This window comes from Grus americana, chromosome 8, assembly GCF_028858705.1.
Source record: "Grus americana isolate bGruAme1 chromosome 8, bGruAme1.mat, whole genome shotgun sequence".
Classification (NCBI taxonomy): domain Eukaryota; kingdom Metazoa; phylum Chordata; class Aves; order Gruiformes; family Gruidae; genus Grus; species Grus americana.
This window is the reverse complement of record NC_072859.1, coordinates 25,905,060-25,926,278: the sequence shown is the minus strand read 5'-3', so window position 1 is coordinate 25,926,278 and position 21,219 is coordinate 25,905,060. Positions and strand designations below refer to the sequence as shown.

The 21,219-nt window shown below is 56.1% G+C and overlaps 1 protein-coding gene across 1 annotated transcript; it reads left to right on the top strand.

Annotated features, from left to right (window-relative positions):
* The first annotated feature begins 1,132 nt into the window (after window positions 1-1,132).
* On the top strand, window positions 1,133-14,845 carry SMIM44 (small integral membrane protein 44). The gene is made up of 3 exons (XM_054833370.1): window positions 1,133-2,120; window positions 2,229-3,280; window positions 13,036-14,845. Exons 2-3 carry the CDS (start codon window positions 2,803-2,805, stop codon window positions 13,209-13,211), a joined length of 654 nt encoding a protein of 217 aa, XP_054689345.1. The 5' UTR covers window positions 1,133-2,120; window positions 2,229-2,802; the 3' UTR covers window positions 13,212-14,845.
* Window positions 14,846-21,219: the final 6,374 nt, after the last annotated feature.

The window sequence follows — 21,219 nt, the reverse complement described above, 5'->3', positions numbered from 1 at the left end:
CTTTGCAAATACTTTGCCCCAAATCGCTCAGCTCCTCATATCCTTTATTCCCTTCTGGGAATAAAGGGGCACAGCATGGTGGCAGCGTGCCTGGGACAGTCGCACCCAGAGCCAGCCATAGGGATGGCTCAGCCCAGCCCAGACGCTCTCTCATTCCCTCCAGTTGATGCACTGGTGCCATGGCAACTGCTAACACCAAACAGCTGCGGTGAAAATACAGCTTTGGAGCAGCTTCAGTCCCCAAGGACCCGTGGGCATGTCCTGGCAGTTGTCCTCTCCTCCTGGGGACCGCAGCCAAAGATGTGCCTCCAGAGCGGGGCAAAGCCAGACTGCACTGTGGTACTCCTGCGTGGAGCCCAAAACTCACCTTGCATTGAAGAGTTTCTTTAAAAAATATAATCTTGCCACATTTTCGCTCTTGGAAGTATAAAATCTGGCATGACAGGACTCAGAGTCTGGGAAAGGAGCTGTTTCCCCTTAGCTCCTGACTCCTGCCGTGGCCACCAAAGCATCCCTATGGCTTCATGCTCTGGCAGCGTAGGAGCAGCTCCGAGCCCAGGCGTCATGATGCTGGGGCAGGGGGACATCAGGATGTGTCCCATTGCAGGATGTGTCTCCATGCAGCTGCCCAGATGTGTTTCTGTAACCAGTCACAGCTCTGTTGCTTGTGAGAAGAAATTTTAGGAGTCTGTAAAATGGTCCTGGAGTAGAGACATCACTGTGACCTGGTCCGTGCACACTCCAAGGGGGGGCAGAAAAGCTTTTTCCTCCACATTTTCTTTGCTCCTGGGCTGTACAGTCTGTCTACCTGAGCCCTGGTGATTTTATTGTAAGGGAGAGATGTTGCCGTTTTATTCTATACCCTTCCAACCCCCAGGCAGCTGGCAGGATTGCTGCTGGCTGGTAACACACACAAAAAAAAAAGTTAATCTTTTGCTATTATTTCTCAGAAGCTCCATTTGGCTGCATTCAGGCCTAATGTGGTGATTTCCTTGCCCTCGTGACAGCTATTTCTTACATGGGGAAGCTGCACCAAAAAAAAAAAAAAGTAGATGTGAAAAATGGACCTGTGATTTATTTTCACCTCCAAATATAGAAAGACAATTTACTCCTCTCTAAGATTTCCTCTTCCTCCTCTTTAAATAAGTCCCAGTGCCTTCAAACGAAGCCAGCACCCCAGTGAAGTCCCGTGGCCAAGGCGGATGCGGAGATGTGTTTGTAGGGAACCTGGACCAGTTTGAACCCATCATCAAGGTGACCAGGGACAGGCTGGCTCTTACCAGTTTACACAGACAGCTAACCAGGGAGGGGAGCTGGCGAGGGAGCTCAGCCCCATATCCCCTGGGCTTTCTGCAAATCAGGCATCCCGCTGATGCCAAAACTTCGCTGGGCGGAGGCTGGGGGGGTGGAGCGGGGCTGTGGGGAGCATCATTCCCTTGGGATGCCGGCGGTGGGATTGATGATGTCCGCCCTCCTCCCAGCAGCGCCCGCCATTCGATTTCTCTCTGCCGGCGGCGCAGCTCCCACACAAAGGCTGCGCTCAGCGCTGGCGGCCGGGCCGGACCTGGGGGCTCGTCCCCGAGGGGACACCAGACCCGTCCCCAGCGCTGCCTGAGCCCGGGCTGCTGCTGGGACACGCCGGCCGTGCCCCCGCGCACACGCGTGTACCCGCGCACACGCGCACCCACACGCACGCTCCGGCTGCTCCCCACCTTCCCCTCCACCTCCCTGGGAAAAATCCAGCGGCCGGATCAAGGCACGTCTTTTGGCAGGGAAAGGATTAACTCCCCGGGGAGCAGCGGCGGGGGCTGAGCCTACGCTCCCGCCAGGCTTTGCCGGCTTCGCAGCACGCTTGGGAGTTGTGGAGCCGAGCTCTGGGCAGCTAATCCCCCGTGCTGCTGGCAGCTGGGGCGGCTGTGGGGTGAAGGGACAGGAGGGGAGGAGTGTACACACACACACACACACCACACACACACGCACGCACGCATGCACGCACACCCCGCAGACGGCAGGCAGCGGCACCGGATCGGTAGCTGTTTGCGGGGAGGTCCGTAGGGAGCGGAATAGAACAAGCCGGAGCATCAGGCGAGCAGATCTGTTCTCTTACGAAAGTCCTTAAGGTAAAACCCGGGAGCGGCCGCTCCTCGGCTGCGCTGCCCTTCAGAGACCGGGTGCTGGGCTCGCTGCTGTCGCGGTTGTCGTCTCTGACTACGCTTTTCTTTTTAAAGGAATCGATCAGGAGATGCCGGCAAAAGAAGTTGCTGAAAGCCAGGCTGGCGCGGCCGGGAGCTGCGTGCCGCCAGCTCCGTCACGCACCGGGAGCAGCTGAACTTTGTGGGTTTTGAATATATGTTTCTCTTCTGTGGACACTTCGGGCAGCGTTACGGGGAGAGGCACGGCACGGCACCGCACACCTTGCGCCTGCTGCTACCCAGACCGAGCCTGGGGGACAGCAAAGGGGGGATTCCTGTCTCTCCAAGGACCATCACCTGTGAAAAGAAGCTGGCGAAAGGCAATTTATCTTTCTTTTCCAGATGACTGAAAATACCTACAGCATCCTGTCTCTCCGGTTTTCATCAGTGAGTAGCATCAGGGAGAGACGGCTGAGGAACAAAAATGATATCCATCAAAATCGTTCTAGCACCTACTTTTTCCCAAGGAACTTCATGCCTGTAGGGGTTTGCTGTGGGTATTTCCAGGAGTGAGGATCGACGTAGCACAGATGCATCCCTACCAGATCATGTAAGAATTTGCAAATGAGAAACCTACCCCACAATACCTGCTCTGCCCGGTTTGCAGTACATGGTTTGGTGTAAGCACGGCAAGTCTCACCTCTTTCTCTCCCTTTTAAATCTCCTGGGCTTGGAGATCTCTTTCCTCATTGCAATTATGATTATTTGCAACATCAGTGCCATCAAAGATTGGAGCACTTTCCTTTCCCAGATCCTCCCCAGCGTTAACAAGACTCTGAACTTGGTACAGCAAGTGGAAGCCACCACCAGCTCAGTGGTAAGCGTCCTCCAGGACCCCGAGCAGGACAACTACCTGTCCAACAGCCAGTCCATGAACTCCAGCAACTTCACAGCTGGCCTGGACCACTTGTTCCAGTACTCGTACTCGGACAATGACCAGCTTTACAAGGAGTACAAACCCCCTCCTCGAGATGCCATTCCTCTGCCCAAAGCTGTCCTCTACCTTCTCATGGCAGCCCTGGTGGTGGTAGCAGTGGCATACGCCATCGTCGGGCATCTCATCAAGGACCTCATTCACGACTTTATAGGTGAGTGCGGGCATCACGCGTTGCATGCATGTGGTCAAAAAGAGCCTGGTGCAAAGCCGGGCGATGCTGGCTGGCGTCTCTCCTTTGATTTGGGTGGGTTTTAGACCAAGCACTGACCCTTTCACGTTTACAAGAGTGTGAGTTTATCTGCTGTGCTGGGTTCTCCAAACTGAACTGTAAGTCGATCAGCTTCCCTGAGAAAATCCTTAGGTTTAGCCCCCTTCCTAAAGAAATGAAGCTTGTGCATCTGTGTATAAATGTGCATGTGCGAACGTCTGTGCTGCCAAACGCTTGTAAAATCCATTGGCCAGTTTCAACTGAGCTTGGATTAGAGGTCTCCAAAATGAAAAGTTTCATGGCAACAGATACCTCAGCGCAGGATAACAACCCACTAGTGCATTGTGAAAGAAATGCTTAACCCCTTACCAGACACCCGTGATTCCATAAACTCCCAGGAAACAAAGCTCAGCAGTCTGGCTCCCTTGTACAGCACCTAGCACAACCATCACAGCCACTGAGGCTGCTGCAGCAAATCTATAAGATCTGTAAGAGTGTGCATTTTTATGAGAATTTTCTTCTTGGCTTTTTCATTCCATCCCGTTGCTGATGAACAAGGTCCCTCATCACTGGGGACAGGAGCGCATCACTCTGCTGGCTGCGGTCGCCATGGGCAGGCGGAAGGGCAGGCAGAGGTGCTTGGCTGCTTACGGCAAGTCCTCAGCAGTACTTTTACTGTTTGCCCTGGAATTTGTAAGGTGCTGGCGAGTGCAAATGTGCTAATTCCCTTCTGAATCCCCGATACTTTTGGCCCCCACACCCCAGCAGCCAGCTCACCATGTCCTTTTGGGGACAGGGCCCTGCTACAGGGAGCTGGCAGTTTTCCAGCTTGGACGGGAGGGCCAGGAGAGATCCACAGAGGGATTTAAGCTCCTGACTCTTGCAGATGTGCATCCTCTCCCGAAAGCTCTGGGGAGCAATGACCTCTGCAGGGGAGCGGGGCTGAAATCCCTTTGCACACCCCTTGCTCCAAACTTGCACCCCCCAGCCAGGGACAAAGCCCTGCAGGCTCCATCTCTGCAGCGGGAAGGAGATCACACTCATCTGGAGCAAAATCCACATGTTCATTCATGATTCCCCTTTATTTTCCTGCTCCTGGGACGCAGGAGATACACACGGGCCAAAACTCCAACCAGGGCCTGCGGGGCAGGCAGCGTCCATGCCTTGCTGATGGGAGGGCAAGCCGAGACCCTTGGGCAGGGGGTCCCGACCTGGCAGGGGCTGGCAGATCTAGGACACGGGTATTTGGGGAGGAAGTATTTGGGACTGGCAGGGAGCAGGGCTCGGGGTCTCACACGAGGCGCAGCCAGGAAAACGGCAGGGAGCTGCTCCTGAGGAGTCTTTCTTCGCCCCAGCTGGAAGGGAACAGATACTGTCTTAAAGTGTTAAATATAACACTTAATCAGCAGCTTCCTGGCTCTGCCACTCATCTGATTTAGTGTTGCCTTCCCAACAAAGGTAGGCAGCAGGGACAGCACCTAAAAATATACATGCTCCTGCCCTAAGATCCTCAAAGGACCAGGTCAGAGCAGGTTAGAAACCCCCCTGAGGCAGAGGTCCAGTCACAGTGCTCCCATGGAGCAGACGCCCCTGCCCCGATTGCTGGGGTCCCTGATGCAGGAGAGCATGGGTGCAGGTGCTGAAAACCACCCCTTGGGTAGGTACTGCAAAGCAGGGCCAAAACCCACAGAAATGTCATGCCCCCGCCAGGCATGGAGAGAGGCTGAAGCCACGGTCGGAGGCACCCGTGCCCCTGCGATGCTATTTCCAGCACAGCACCACCGCTCCCTGGTGACCTTGGGCACCTTTTGCTTTTGCCTCTGTGCAGGACGGGGGCAGCGGGGTGCCCCTTCCCTCGCAAAGCCCTCTGCAAAGGGACTTCCACAGCCTTGACAGCACCACGGCCGTGCCGGGGCTGGACAGGCACAGGGACAGCCCTGGGGTCTGCCCGCTTTCTGCCACTTGGGAAGAAGTCCTTTCCCAGCTGAACACCCTCGCTGAGGGCAGAGCACACTCCCTGCCCCGGGTGGAGGTGACATGTCTCCGAGTTAGGATCAGAAATCCAGATGTGAGCTTCTGCCCCGTCCAGACAGAGAGGAGAAAACATTTCCCAAACTCCAGCAACACCCTTCAGTGCCAAAGGCTGCCTCCAGCTTGTCCTATTTAGCACTCCAGGCCTGTCTTCACACCATTTATACGCTTAAAATAAGCCAGCCCTCAGAGGAGAGCGGACGAGACTGTGTTTGTTAACATCGCCAAGCAGCAGCCTTTAAAGAGAAGGTTTCATTTGAATGAGTTTGCATAAAATGACTTCAGGGACAGGACAGAGGGACCAAGGGATAGTAAATAAGAAGCTGGTCTATTAGGTGCCTTAACACAATGCCTAGATTTATATACTCGGCAGTAGCTCCAAGCTCCGCTATCAGTGTTTCTGTGCTAATCATATTTAGAAGGATACGGAGAGAGATGGAAATAAGATGCCAAAGGGCTGGAGCCTGTTTCGGGGAGATTAAAGTGTGAATAGTTAATCGCTGCTTTACGCAGTCACTCGGAGACATCAAGGATGATTTTGACTCCTCAATAACAGCTTGTAGGACACGGCTGGGGGAGTCAAAGCATCACCCAGCCCTGCGCACTCGCGGGGACCGTGAGAAGCGGGCACCAGGCTCAGTTTGGGATGGCAGAGGGGCTCTCGGGATGCTGCCGAGCTCTTTCTGATGGTGCTTTCCCCCTGCCAAATCCAAACATTTGACACACCGATACCTGTCTCACAGCCACTTCCGAAAAATTCAATTAGAGCTTGTCCAGGCATCCCGGGGGGAAATGAATGCTGCTGCGATGCCCAGCGGCATGGGGAGGACTGGAAAATGGGAGGCTGCATCGGAGAAGAGGGAAAGATGTATTGTCAGAGAGGGCAAAGGCAGAGTTCCTCTCTGGCCAGGGTGGGGATATTGGCTGTCCTTATCCCTCAGAGCACTTGGATCTGGATAAAAGGGCTCTGAAAGATCCTGTGTTCAGGTCTCTCTGGAGACACCTGGCTAAGGAAAGCCCAAAATACCTTAATTTCTCTCCAGCCTCTCCCTGCTTGCTCTGAGCTGACAAAAGTCTCGTGTTTGCGACTTTCCCAAAACTCATCAGGCGTCTCTGTTCGGGGATGGATGCAAACCCCCCGAGGCGGGAGGATGACTCCTGTGTGAGCGTGGATCAGACCAGACTACCAGTTAAGACAATTTGGGTCGAAGCATTTGGAAAGCGGCTTAACTCGGGAGCGCTGGAGAGCTGCTGGAGACGGCGCTGCGGCGAAGTGCCGGCTTGGCAAATGACAAGCCTGTCGCTAACGTACAAAGCGCCTAATTACTGCAATCCTTGGGAATCAGCCCACCCTCCCTCCTCCGTCCCCAGCAGTTCACTGAATATCGCCCTTATTTAAACACACAAAAAAAAGGAGAAAAAAAGGAAAAGGAAAAAAAAAAAAAAAAGTTTGACTGGAAACAAAGCGGTTGGCATGGAGACTGCAGCGCGTGCGGTCCCCGAGAAAGCATCTTGCTGCCTGCACGGGAACCACACGGGAAGGGTCTGTTGGTCTGCGTGGGAGCTGCTACGATGCAGGGAGTCCCTTGCTGGTGTCACCCAGTTCAGCCGTGGTCTCCTCTGCGTTGATGATCTCCAGAGAAGACCTTGATTAAACTTTTCCTTCAGGAACGGGCCCATGGCAGATGCCCAGCTGGGGTTAGGCAGGGCAGGCTCGCCGATGCCAGCGGCAGTGTGCTGGTCGATCTGGCTTCAGGACTGCTCAAAACCTTCAGCCAGTCTCGGAGCGGGGTCTTTCTTTTCTTTGCCCTTTTGACCCACCAGCCATATTTTTATTTTTCAACCTTATCTCCACCCACCACATTTCAGACTTCTTTCAGGAAATCATCTCCTTGAACAAAGAAACTGTGCATGAATGTAGCGCTGCTGAAAATAGTTACTGGGTGATCCTGCAGGGACTTGGGATCCACTTTTAATTGCCCCCATGCAGAACCACAGGGCTTTTAGGATAATTCATCCCGTGGCAGGGATTGCAGATAGCATCTCAGCCCGTCAGAGAGGACTTATGCCTTCTTTTCAGGTTCTGTTTTGAGGATGATTCATTTGCCTCCCAAAGTTATGGGAAAAGAAGAGACCGTGTCAGGTTCCCTTCTCTTTCCCCACCTCGGTGCTGACCCACCTCTGATACTAACCCCCCCGCCTCAGTTTCCCTTTTGGTGCATGGGGATGTGTTAGGGGTTCCTTAGCTACTGTTTTAGGGGTGCTGATGTCTAGCAGCAGCTGCCACAGGATGGCTTTCACCAGGTTAATAAGGGGCAGATGCCCCATCCCCGCATCGGCCCTGGCATCCCCATGGCTGCGGGCTGTGATTGTCTGCCGGACGAGTGGCCACAGTGCTCTGGCCCTGCAAAAAGCAGGCAGAGGTGGCCCCGCTCTAGGACGGCTGCTTTCACAGCCAAACGTTCAAGGCACAAAGCCCAAGCCGTGAGATGGCTCCCGGCAGGCGCTGCTGGGAATCGACCGAGGCTGGCCTCGGGGATGTGCCATCCCACAGCGACACTTCCAGTGCTGCAGATGGGACTGGGATCAAATGCAGGCTTGGTCCAGGGTTATACTGGTGCAGAGAAGCTGTTTTAAAGGGAATATCATGATTAATTGAATGCCTTTTCCGTGTCACCCCCTTTCCCCACCAGACCCCTCGTGCTGGTGACAGCTGGTCCTCACCTGTGCATCGGCAAAGCAGTGTGTCCTGTGTTGCTCAGGGTGCAGGACAGTTTTGACTCAGCCAGCACAGGTAACTTAAGAAATTTCTGCATAATGGGAGGAAGGCTCCGACAGCAAGTTAATTTAGAAGGACATGAATCTGGAGGAAAAGGGGAACTTCTTGCTAACAAGTTACTACTGACAGAGGCAGACAGAGATTTTCCAACAGAACAAACCTGGAGATATCTGCTGATTTTGCTAATGAATGAGCAGAGTCTGTACTGCAAATGAAACAGACGCAGCGTCCAGCTGCGACTGCTGCATCGTGTCAAACACATGAGGAATACCCTTGAACTTATGTCCATCAGGAATGCTTTGGCCAGAGCTGGTCCTGCCTTGCTGCAGGGTACGAAGTGATTGCTGGGTCAGGACCTGTTTCAAACAAAGAGGTCTTCTCCTGCTGCTGGGAAAAGGGCTTTTTTGGCAGCTGTTTTCACGCCCAGCTCCATTTAAAGCAAGTAAAACTAGAGCACGAGTTTGTTCATCTAACATGTTTCCCCTTCCGTTGCTTGTTTCCATCTCTGCCGGGAGTGTGAATGTCTCACTCACCAGGTTGCATTTAAATTTCAGCCCTTTCTTCCATCTCCCTCTGCTCCCCTGTCTGGGACATCTCTTTTCCAGCGGCTGAAGTGCCTCATGGACATCCTGCCTTGTCACTGATGAATGCAGGGGACCTGGCCAGCCCACCAGGATGAGACGGGGCATGGAGCATCCCTACACCCCTGTGCACACAGGCAGCAGGCAGCTGCTCCTCGCTGCCTGCGCTGTAAGGGGTTTCCGAGCGAGGATGGTCCCTCATGCTGCTGGTATGAGGAGGGGTAAAACACACTGCGAAATCTGAGCAGCCCAGAACGGTATTTTTGTGCCCTCTTGGATCAGCACACCCCAAGGGTCCTGCTTCCAGGGATGCTATCGAAGACCCAGGCAGAGCCAGGGAGGTGCGGGGGCACTTTGTGCCACATCACTCCACTGTTCAGGGAGAGATGCTATTCTGCAGCTTCTGATTTACCCAGTCTACCCTATCTCTTCTCCCCAGCTGCTTTGGATCAATCGCTCTATATCGATCCCACCCCATCTCAGTACTTTCCACCTCGCCTTTCAGCCTGCAAGACCTCAGCAGGCACGCTGAGCCTCAGCTGGCACCTGGGGAGCGGGGAGAGGTGTCTCTGGGTTCTGTGCTGCTCCCCCAGCCTGGGTGAGAAAGTCACTTTGTCCCTGTCTTTTATCTGAGGCATTCACATACATGTCTGTGCGCATGCCCTGATTCTGCAGCATGTGTTACAAGCTCCTGCCAGGGGCTGGGTAGGGGCAGACAATGCTTCTCCTTACCTCCAAAGTGTGACCGTCCGGGGGTGTCACTGCCCCAGGAGCACACTGTGGGATCCCTGCTCGCCCCAGCTCTGCCCCTGGGTGCCCCAGGTCCATTGGGTGTCCTGGTTCAGCTTGACTTTGCTTGCCTTCCAGCTAGAGCGCGTGTGAACCTGAATGTGGACTTTGCTCCAAAAGAGGATTTCATTTTCCTCTCGGTGCCGATTGTGTCCATTTTCTGTTGCTCATGCAGACCTCCTGCTGGATGGAAGGGATGGAGAGAGAAATAACTGTCGTGATGCTCAAGGCTTCAGCTACCTTCAGTTGGTCACCACTGTCCCTCAGCTCCCAGCCCCTCACGACCCTCCATCACCTGATTACAGCCCCCCACAGGGTTCATTATCTGAGGTTTCTAATGAGTGCTTGTGTTTGACATGAGGTTTTGCATCCCACCCCCTGCAAGTGTCCTTCCACATCAGAACAAGGTTTAATCACATCAGGACCAAAGATGTGCAGGTTCCTTCTTACCCTCGTCCCTCCCCAGACATCCCATGGGGGACCCTGGGGGACCCCAGTTTCTCACCCACAGGCTAAGCAAGCTGGGGAGGAGCCGTAGGGAGAAGCCGAGGAGGAGCATGCACGGCTGGGACAGAGCCGGCTGGCAGGGGCTGGCGGGGAAAACGAGGGCGCTGACATTTTTATGGTTGTTTCTCCAGGGTCCTGCTGGCAGGAGATCCTCCGCCAGCTCCACAGGGCCTCGCTCCCCTCTTCTGCACATGGCAACATGCTGAAGTTACAGGCCATAAATGGCCACAAATAACGTGTAATTGTGTAATTACTTCACTCCTTACTTACACAGTCAAATCATAAAGGCATCGCAGTAAATACCCTCTAATGACAGCCTAATTACATCTTCCTGCAGATTACCGGGTAATTAGATCCAGCAGGCTCCAGAAATAATTCCCAGGGAAGCAGCGGTTCAGATTAGCGCGTACAATCCAGCCCGCACTTACCCGGGAATTAGACTGCGGCAGCCCCACGCAAGCCGCCTTCCCTGGGCACCGCGGCCAGCCAGGTCCCCTTTGGTGAGGATGCACCGTGTCCCTTTTCCCATGGAAATGGCTTTTGCTGAGCTCCTGCAGCACTCTCCCCAAACACCCATCCTCTGCGTTTCTGCCTTTATCACGGTGCTGTGCCCAGCTCTTGCTGCTTCTGCTGCCTGCAGATGTCCCCAAAGGTCCATTGCTTGGACACCAAATGCCACCTCCCCTTGCCCACAGGCATGCAAAGCCGTGGTCTTTGCTTCCTGTTGCAATCCTCACCCGATGGCTCCTGGGATATTTGAGGACCCGTCATGTCTTTTTCTACAGGCTGTTCCCCTTCTTCCCTGCCGGACCAGCCCCTGCTCCCACTGGAGTTTTACGGCTGACGTCAAGGAAAGCAAGCCGAGGGCTTTAATAGTATTTGTAGGAGGCAATCTTGTTATTGCCTTCTGGATCCTCCTCACACCAAGCGACTGCGCAGGGGCTGGTGCGAGCCTGGGAGGTCTCAGGGACAGGAGGAGGGGGTCCTGCTGGTGTGGATCCAGCCCGGGCTGCAAGGTGGAGTGTTTAGCTTCGGTCTAAATCCAGTAAATCCAAGCAAAATGGAGGCTATAAATGAAAAAAGACCAAAATGAGCCTTCCAGGCTTGGCTGATTTCCTCAGGGAAGGGTTGTGGTGGAGACCCCACACTCTGGTGGGGGCTGTGGACCATGCAAGTGAAAGTCAAAGGCCTCAGTTGGAACTTGGGGCAGAGCCAGGGCTCCCCAACAGCCTTTGGACCACGTCTTTGCTGAGTTCCCCACTCACTCTTGCCAGCGCCATGGTAATTGTGGGGACTGTGGTGGTTCTTTTCGTGCCCTTCCCATCACACAACCAACTGACCCTGCTGGCATGGTGATGGAGGTCAACAACAAAGGAAAAAACAAGAAAAAACAGTTACTGTCTGGACACTCCGCCTGCGTCCAGCATGGTGGGAGCTCTTTCCTCCTTGGAGCCTGCACCCATGTCCAGCCAGCCCACGCTGGGCAGTGGGGCACAAGCCCCTCTGCTCCTTGCCCTGTCCCCGTGGCAGGATGGACACCCATCCTGGCTCCACAGCATAAGCATTGCCCTGAAAGCCATGCCCCACACCCTTGCAGATGGCATGGCCAAATGGCTTTAGGCTGGAGAAGAAAGTCAAATATTGCATTGCAAAAATGACAAAACTTCTGGGTTTTCTTCAAAAAAGAAGGAAAAGCTTCCTTCAACCTACAGAGCACATACTGAGCACAAGGAGGACCACAGGTATTTCCCATCTCTCCTCCTCACCACCGGTGAGCCAAGAATTGAGACCTTCATGTCCTTTCATCCCTGGGACCCCACCTTGGCATTTGCTATCGTTTGCCTTGCTTTTGCTGCAAAACTTCTTCCTGCAGCCCATGAAGAACACAACATCTCGCTGTGATTGCATTTCTCTGTCCTTGCTCTGCCAGGCAGCCTGCCTCCTCCCCCGAAGAGCTGCAACTGAAATTCTCCACAGGGACAGAAAAGACTCTGAAATACCCCATGCCATAAAGGAGAGAAATGTTATTTCTTGAGAGCAATCCACTGGTGAATAAGCAGAGTCCCTCAGAAACAACTAAACTAGGCTAGTCCTTTTGTTTGCCTCCCAATAGCTGTCTCAGCTTTATTTTGGGAGCAGGACTGAAGCAGAGGGGTCCTGGTGCTCCCCTGCCCACCACTGCCAGGTCCTGCCCAGCCCCAGGGGCTCCTCTCCCCTCACTTGGGTTTCCCCAGCTTTGGTTTCCCAGTTGCTGGTGCCATCACGACTGAACATGGCCTCTCACCACACCAACAAATTTTTAAAAAAGCCCAACATATTTGGGAAGTGGCAGCACCTGCCTCCACTGCGCTGAAGCCCCTCGTGATGCAGGGGACATCTGGGTCACACTGCCACCAGCAGTGACCGCTGTATTTTGGAGGGGGATCGGTCACCCCAAGGGTTGTGAGAGTGGCCGGATCAGCTCACAGCCACATCCTGGAGCTCCGGTGGCCTGCCAGAAGCACAGCCTCGAAGCTGCCCATGGAGGGTTTGAAGCCGTGGTGTGGCTGTGATGCACTCCCGTGGCAGATAAACCATGTCCCCACCCATGCCTCCAGCCCCATTTGGATGTCACACAGTTATTTAATTATCCCCTCCGTTTCCTACAGCAAAAACCCGCTGTAGGAAACCCATTGCTTTCTTGTGCCGGAGGACCCAGATGCACACTTCGCTTTGGAGACATTTCATTTTCATTTTTGGGATTAACAGGGTGATTTCATTTGCTTAAGCTGGGAGAGCTTCCAGAAACCAGCAGCCTGAAAACCAGCCCAGTGCTGGGAAGAGCAGAGACCCCGCTACCAGGGGAGCAGAGGAGGCTGGAGAGGCAGGGGTGGGCAAAGGACCCTCCTGGAGGGTGAAGACCTGGAGTGAGGGGTAGGATGTGGCAGGGGGCAGTGATTTCCCAGCCAGCCTTGACTCTGGGGCCAGCCGGAGGTAACCAGGGGCTCGTTTTGTGCTTTTCCCTCCTCCAGACTGGATCTTCGGCCCCAGCCCGGATGACAACAGCAACAAGAGCGACGTCAACTGCATCAGCAACAGCGTCAATGAGATGAGCGAGATGTCCGAGGCGCCGCGACGCCGGGACCGTCAGTCCCAGGATGTGGTCATTGCCATCGGCGAGACCTGCCACCTGCCACAGCAGACGTGACCAGCGCAGTGGCCGGGCCAGGCGGGATGGAGCACCGGGATGGAGCAGCGGGATGGAGTGGAGGGACAGAGCGGAGGGATGGAGCAGCGGGATGGCGCAGCGGGACGATGCAGCAGCCACCTTGCAGGACCGGGCAGCGAGAGGAAGGGATGGGCAGAGCCAGCACCATGGAGCAAAGCCCTCCTCGCCCCAGTTTTGCCAACCTCTAAGGACCTTGCTGGGGCGGGCAGCATCGCCCCTTCTCCTGGGCTCATCAGTCCTGCCCTGATGTCTGCCCATGGGTTCATGTCCTCCCTTTCTTCCCTGTGAATAGCAAAAAAAAAAAAAAACCAAAACCCACCCAACCCAAAACCAAATGCAAAATACATTCACCAAACAAGGCTCGCAAGAGAAATAAGCTAAAGAGGAGCCGGGCAGTCCTTTGGCATGCAGCTGTCCTGGGGATGGGGTGGTGAAAAGGGCAAAGGAGACGAGGAAGCTGCGTGAGAAATGGGGGTGTCTGTGTTTCAGGATGCAGCAGGGAGCTGGGGCTGCAAGGGCCGAATCCAGCTTGGTACATCGATGACCTGCCTGGGCCATCACTCCTCCTCTTAGTTTTGCAGCTCCAGCTTGCAGCTCGTTTCACTGGGTGCGTCCTGCAGCTGTGGGGCAGAGGGGTGACAGTCCCAGGACCAGCCCAGGTCCACCTCCCCAAGGACCCTTCCTTCCTGTGCCCAGGGCCAGGCGAGGGCCACCAGCTCCCTGCCACCACCAGCTCTGGTTGAGCCCAGCATACGCTGACCAGGAGCAGCCCTGTCAGGACCCAGCAAACCCCTGTTCTCCAAGGAAAGTGGCTGGAGGGGACAGCAGGGACCCCAGCTCTTCATGGGGGGAAAATAACCCCTGTATGGCTGCATTGCTCAGACTCATCCCAGCGTGGCCATCCCCCTCGTCACCCCCAAACTAGCTGCTACCACAAGGAGTGCTGGCTCTGCGCTGGGGTCAGCCACATGTGCATGCTGGAGGGGAGAGATCTTCCTCATCTCCCTAGGTGCCTTCCTCTTCCCTGCCAGGGCACCCTCCTGCCACTTCTCTTTGCCCAAAGGCATCCTTTCCCACTGCTGACTCCAGGCAGATCCCACTTCCCCCCTTTTTAAGGGGCTTGGGGAAGCCAGCAGCAGCCAAGGTGAGGGGCGAGCTCCCACACCAAGTGCGAAAAGCTCCCAAGTGGGAACATCCTGATGGTATCATTGTTATTTTAAGGCCAGCTCTTGCCCTGCTCAGGGTTTTAAACCAGGATTCATCATTTCTCCGTATAGCAGAGCAGAAGCACCAGGACTATGCTCATTCCTTGGTCCCAGTGCCTCTTCCTTATGAAGATACCTTTAATCTCCACATCTTTCCTGAACTTAAAAAAAAAAGACTACACTGATGGCCCAGAGACCCGGTCCCGGCAAAAGGCAAGTGGTCAGGACTTCTGCCTCTGCGTCCAGGGAGACGAGCCCTGCCTTTCCCAGCCTGTGGTACCCAGCACACCCCTAGTAGCAGGGGCCATTTTCCCCTTCTGAAAGTGCTTAGGGAAAATGGATGTGGTTTCAACCCCTGCTCTGATGGCTTTTAATGAGAGCCATTACCCGCAGTCCCACACTGCAGCAAGCAAAGGCAGTAGCAGCAGTACCACAAACCTCTCCCCAGTAATTGACCATTTCCAATCAGACACATCATCACTGCCACCATCATTTTTCCCCCATTTTTTTGGCCCTGGGTTTGTAATGCGACTGCTCTGGCAGCTGCCAGCCAGCTCCTGCGCTGGGGCTGTCGAGGGGAGATGGGCATGGCACCACGGGGGCATGCTGGGGGGTGTTCCCGGGTCTGTCGGCCCCTGGAAGCGGGGCTGCAGCACTGGAGCTGGCTGTGGGCTGGGAAAACTGGGAAGGTCCAGATTCCTGGGGGACAGGAGATTGGGGGGGAGGCAGGGAGGCTGGTGCTGGTCTTCTTGCTCCCCTGCCATTTCAACATCTAGAGGCTGGGCATCGGGGTCGCCCGGGTGCTCCCAGCCACTGCTGTGGGGGGGTGGTGAGACCACGTGTCCGGCACTGGCACTGCTTGCAAAGCTGGGGGTTCCTGCCATGGGGACATGCCACTCACTGGGCACAACTGCAGGCAACAGGGCTGCAGGCAACAGCCCCAGCAGCTCATCTGCATTGGGGACCCATTGCCCACCAGCTGCTGGAAATAAGGTGAAGGCTTTCCTGAGGAGGGAGGCAGCCACCTCTGCTCCAGCCGGGTTCTTGCTCCCTTCCTGAGACATCTTGGGTCCCACATGATGCGGTTCGACCCCAAGGAGATGCGCCTGCACCAAGCAGCAGCTGACCTCCAGGGCCAGCGTGGCTGTCACCCACCCCAGGCCACTGTCCTCTGAGCAAGAGGAGAAGGAAGGAGCCAAGCTCCCTCCTGTGGCCACCTGCACCGGGGTCCACCGGGCTGCTCAACACTGGGAAGGGGCCAGCAAGGAAATGCCCTCTGCCCATTGCCCTCCTCAGCCTCCTGGAGTCAGGACCCTCCCGTGAAGCCCCTCTTTTGCAGGGATGCAAGGAGGGATCCTGGTGCTGTGTCCATCCTCCAGATCAACCCTGGGTAACGTTACAGCAGAGTGCATGGCAGGGAGAACCACTGACCATCTCCCTGAGCTGTCACGCCTGCTCAACGCCAGGAACCAAACTGGCACTGGAGCTGTGCAGCACCCCATGACTGTACCTGCTTTCTCTACTGACCCTGCTGGAACCTGCCACATGCTGGGGGAAAACCACAGAGGACAGCAGTTTCCCACGCCACCTTCCTTCACATCCCATCCCTGCATGATTGCTGTCATCTGGCACCTGCCTTCCCCCTAATTTGTCCCCAAACATATCACCAGACACCGCATTAGTGCTGAGCTCTGAGGATGCTTGTGAGCCTGTTGGAGAGTCCCGAGAAGCCATGGAACCATTTCACCTTCAGGCACTGGAGGCAGATGTGGCTTTTGGCTGAAAGCTGTCCCTGCCCCTCTAAGAAATCAGTGGCTTTCACTCCAGCCACTCACCCCTGCAGCTGGCTGCATTTTGGAGGACATCTCCAGCACCCTCAGAGGACCTCTGAAGTGGAGTGTCAGGACAGGACCAGGTGGATGAGTGAGGCTACAAGGATGGGGAAGGGAGAGCTATTTGGGGGCCAGTGCAAATAATACAGCAACCTCATCTGCTCTTCTCGCCCACAAGTAACCCCACTCCAGGATGGATTGTCCCCCCTCAGCCCTTTCCTTGTCCCCCATGTCCTCCAAGAAGGGGACAAGGGTCTGGCCATCCAACAGGGGCCCAGGGAGAAGGTCCATGGGAAGAGGTGCTGGGGGCTGCTTTGCCCGGGGGAGGTTTTGGGGGATGCCTGGGGGGAAGGGGGCTGATGAGGGTGCCGGGCTGCTCTGACTGCTCCAGTCACTGCACCTCTTCAGTGCAGGGGGTTGTTCTTTAAGTCCCTCTTTCCTCTCCTAAGCGCCTTAGGCAGCAGGGGCGAGAGATGCTGGCACTATTTATAGCAGCCGTAATCCCCGCTGCTCACACCACCTGCACCCTCCTGCCCCAAGGCCTGGGGCTGAGCCTCCAAAACGGCGGCTGCTACCCAAAAACTGCCTCAAACCCCTTCAGTTCCCAGCATCACCTCTCTTTCAGGGCACAGATCCCATCTGGGGCTGGTTTGGGGCTCAAAACCCCTTGCAGAAGGGATTGGAGGGCCATGAGCACTGCATCCCCCCTGCCCCCCCAGTCATGGCACTCTGCCAGGGAGGGACAGACAGACGTACAGAGAGATGCATGGATGAGCATCGGAGCAGCTGCCAGGCCTCCCCGCTCTGCTCTGAGACCTGCAGAGCTGGAACCAACCCCACAGCACAGCCACAGGAAAGTCACTGAGGAGGAGGAGGAGCTGGGAGAGGCTGGGGATTTTTTTCCTTTCTAATCCCCCTGCAACTTTTATAAGAGGGAAACTGAGGCAGGGAGAGAGCGGGGAAGGGGCAGAGCACTCCTGGCCCCACGGCGCAGGAGCAGAGCCCTTTGCAGGGCAGCCGATGAGCTTTAAAGGCTGACGAAGCTCTGCGCCTGGATGTAACCTCCAAGACATGAGCTTTAGGTGTTTTATTGGGGTGGGTTTGGTGCTGCGGGGGCTGGTTTCCTTTACTCGGGCTGCACCCACAAGGCCAGGGGTGTCATTTGGGCCATCCAGGCTTCATCCCTGGGGATGGAGGGGGCTGGGGAGAAGAGATGTGAAATGGGGCAGCGGAAGGTGTGATGGGGCAGGAGCGGGTGCCTGGGAGAGGCACATTGCACCTCCTGTCCCTGCTCCGGTGGCCAGCACTGTCCCTCCACCCGTCCCCAGTCCCGGTCACCCGCAGGACAACGGCCATCCATGGAGGACAGTGAGTGCTGCAGCTTCTTCACTCCCATTTGGGGACATCCCCCTCTGGTCCTGCTCCCCATCCTTCTCCACTGGTGTCCCCAAGAGAGGGGACATCCCTCTGAGAGGTGGCCGTGCAGTGCGGGGCCATCAGCCCTGGCCAGGCAGCGTCCCTGCCCTGCCCTGCAGCCCCCGCTGCCCTCCTGGCTGGCCCCAATTTCTCCCTTCAGCAGCTCAGCTTTTACTTCTCTCCAGCCAAAAGTCCTCCTGACTCTGGCCCTGCCAGGGGGAACCCAACGTGTCTTTTAACCTTTTACTGTTTCTGTTTTCTGTTTTACTGCCCATGGCAGATACAATTTTCTCCAGTCCCCAGGACCAGGGGGTCTCGCAGGAGAGGGCAGCACGGGAAATCCTGCCTAAAACTGTTCAGCCCCTGCGTGCACTGCTTTCTTCTTGCTGCAGGTCTGGCCCATCTCCCACAGCAGCACATTTGCTATAATTTTCCCTTTAAACCCCCCACGGGAGAAAAAAACCCAAACAAACGGGGCGGGGGGGGGGGGGGGCTGTGTTCTTCTAGGTCAGGCTGCGCTAAGACGGTGAAAGCAGATTAATTTCTCAGAAGAGCAATTCAGATTTTTCTTCCCCTCCCCGCCGGGGACTGAGGCAGGGCTGGCAGGCAGGAGGCAGCGGCAGGAGCACACACGTCTCCTGGACCCACGCAGCTTTTGGTGTCACCCCTGGGGTGGCACTGAGCGGGGACAACCCCAGGTCCCAGCCCTGTGTGGGAAGTGGGGGGACTCTCGCCACGCGGTGGGTCACGCAAGTGGAAAGGAGAAGGTGGCACATGAGGGACCCCGATGGGTCAGGGTGGGTGCCCACCACCCAGGGAGGAGGAAGGGGAGAGCTGTGCCACCACTCCCTCCTGGCACCCAGCGTCCCCGAGCTCAAGCCTGTCCTCCTCACCCACCCATGCCCACGCGCCCACGAGACCCAGAGCAGTCACACTTGTTTTTCATTCCCGAGGAACGCCGGGAAGCTCTAAAGCCGGAGGATTAGTCTCCAAAGCAAAGGCCTGGCCCGCTGCCCGCCCGGGCAGGGAACAGCCCCCGGAGGCGTTTCCCAAAGGCCCGGCCTGCTCCTGGCTCGCGCTCCAACTTTGTCCCCGCGTTCACCAGCCTCCCAGTCACTCGGCCACTGACACAAAGAGCAGACTTGGTGTGGGGGAAAGCGGGGGGTCCCGCAGGTGGGGAGGAGGGAGGAGGCGACCATGAGACTCCCACTTGGTACCTGAGCCGCCCTGGGCAGTTGGAGTATCCCCTGCCTGGTGTGGCTTCTCCAGTGTGTAATAGAGTTTGAGCGCACGGTACAGGCGCGCCCTTTCCTGAGAAGATGGGCACTGGGGGACATCTCTCCCTTCTCCTTGGCTGCCTCTTTGCACAAAACCTGTAGGAGGTTCCTGCCTTGGAGACCTGTAACCCTGGGCCAGTGGGAAGGAAAAGCTGGAAACCAGCTGGAAACCCAGGACGCCAGAACCCTCCGCTGGGCTAGTCTAACCCCACAGTGAGGGTCCTGGGCAGGGCGTGGGGAGCGGGCTGGGTGAGAGGGTGCTGGGCAGAGGAGAGCAGGGTGCCAGGGCCAGGCTGGGTGCCAGGTCCCCCAGGACTGAATGTTGTCCTGAGTTGGAGGTGGTTTTGGCATCACGGGGCTCTCCCTGGGGATCACCACTTTGCACTGACCCGCACCAACACTTCAGCCTTGCCCAGGAAACCATTTCTGCTGCCAAAACACCTCAGGACTGAGAGCAGAGCTTGGGGGCGTGCTTCCTGCCCCATGTGTCTGTCTGTCCTGCCCCACACTGCCTGCAAGGGGTCAGGCAGGGCAAGCCCAGGGCTCTGCTCACGGCACTGCTCCCCGGTAAGGCTTACAGAGGACCACAGGGTGCATGGGCTGCTGCTCCCCCAGGGGCTGGGGTGGCCCAGGGAACACTCCCCACTTCCACTGGTGTCACCGGGTCACTTCATTGCACCACTCTGGCTGAAAACCTTCTCTTGAGGGGTTTAATTTTCAGGCAGGTCACCCTGCAAGGCAGCCTGCGCTCACCTCGGGGGAACCGGTAGGCAGGATGCCGTCAGCCCTGGGTGAGACTTGCTTCATCTGGACATTTTTTATCTCTTCACCTCCAGAGGCAGGACCATGGTGGGTAGGTTTGAGACAAGCTGGCACTTGTGCACAGCCCAAAGGGTGCCTTTTAGAGCAGCCCCAAGCAGCTCTAATGCACAGAGTTTTCCTCCCAGCATCTGATCCCTGAGCAACGTACAAGGGACAAGAAGCAGCATTCCCCCCCCACAGCCCCGAGGAGGGTGGGGGTGTGAGGAGCCGACCCCGCAGGCTGTGCTTGCACCCACAGATCACCTGCACCCACTTTCCGTGTCACCCCATGGCGATGCACCCCATGCCAGCAAGCCCAGGGGGTTGCGTGGGGCCACAGGGCTGCTAGCCCAAAGGCCACAGTGGTTGGCAGATGCCACCTCACATCCAACCATGGGGACCAGGCTCTTCCCTCCAGGGAAAAGGTTATTTTCATGCTGCCTCCCTGCAGGAACTAACATAAATTGCTTAAATGGCTGCAGCACTCAGGGGACAGGCCCTTTCTGAGCCAAGCTGCACACAGGGAGGGGAAAGCCCAGGGGACATTTTAATAACTAGCAAGGGGAGCTGTTAAAGTGTTTTACTGCCTCGTTAAGATAGTCTAATCTCTATGTATATCTTAAAAAAAAAAAAATTGGCTTGCTGGTGTTTTTATTGTAACAGAGGTGGGTGTTTTCTGGCACCGGGTGGGATCCTGCCTGCTTATCAGCTGGTTTTCTTACCTGATACTGGCGCTGAACAGCCCAAGAACAGCCCAAGGGCAGCTGCAGGCAGGGCCAGGCAGACCGCTCCTCCCCGGGTAGTGGCAAGGAGAGAGGCTGCAGATCTGCACTGCGGGCTGTTTCCCACCCATGGGTGCTCTGCACCCCATTGCTGCACCCACCTTTCAGCAAGACAGAGGTCCCCAGGGTGTTTCTCCAGGGTGGGTTTGGGACACAGTGGCTCAGCGTGTGCCTGGGCAAAGCCCAGAGGTGGGTGACCCCTCATCTGCGCAGCCCGGAGACGGGGCAGGGGATGACAGGAAAGCTGTGAGGAGGTGTCATCCAGCCCTCCAGCTCCAAGGGATGGGTTTTGGGGGAGTACCCAGATTTTGGGGCTATGGGCAACTTAGGCTCCCGTAAACTGAGCTGAAGAGTCTATGCCCAGGGGAGCCCCAGCAAAGGCTGACCGGGGACCCTGTGGCAATACAGAGCTGTCCAACTGCCAGGTCCAGGGTTTGGAAGAGGAATGGGTTGGGCATTTTGTTTCTAAGGTTCGTTTGTTTGTTTTTTCCCCTCAGCCCAGCAGAAAATGGGGAAATCCTGCCGAGCCCTGCTGGCTCCAGCATCCACCTCTCCATCTGCAAAAGCTCACCGTTTCAAAGCCAGGAGCCGGAACAGATGCTGAGGCTGGGATGGCAGGGCTGGATAAGCCACTTGCATTTGCTTTGGAAAGGCTGATGTTTGCATGAGCACTG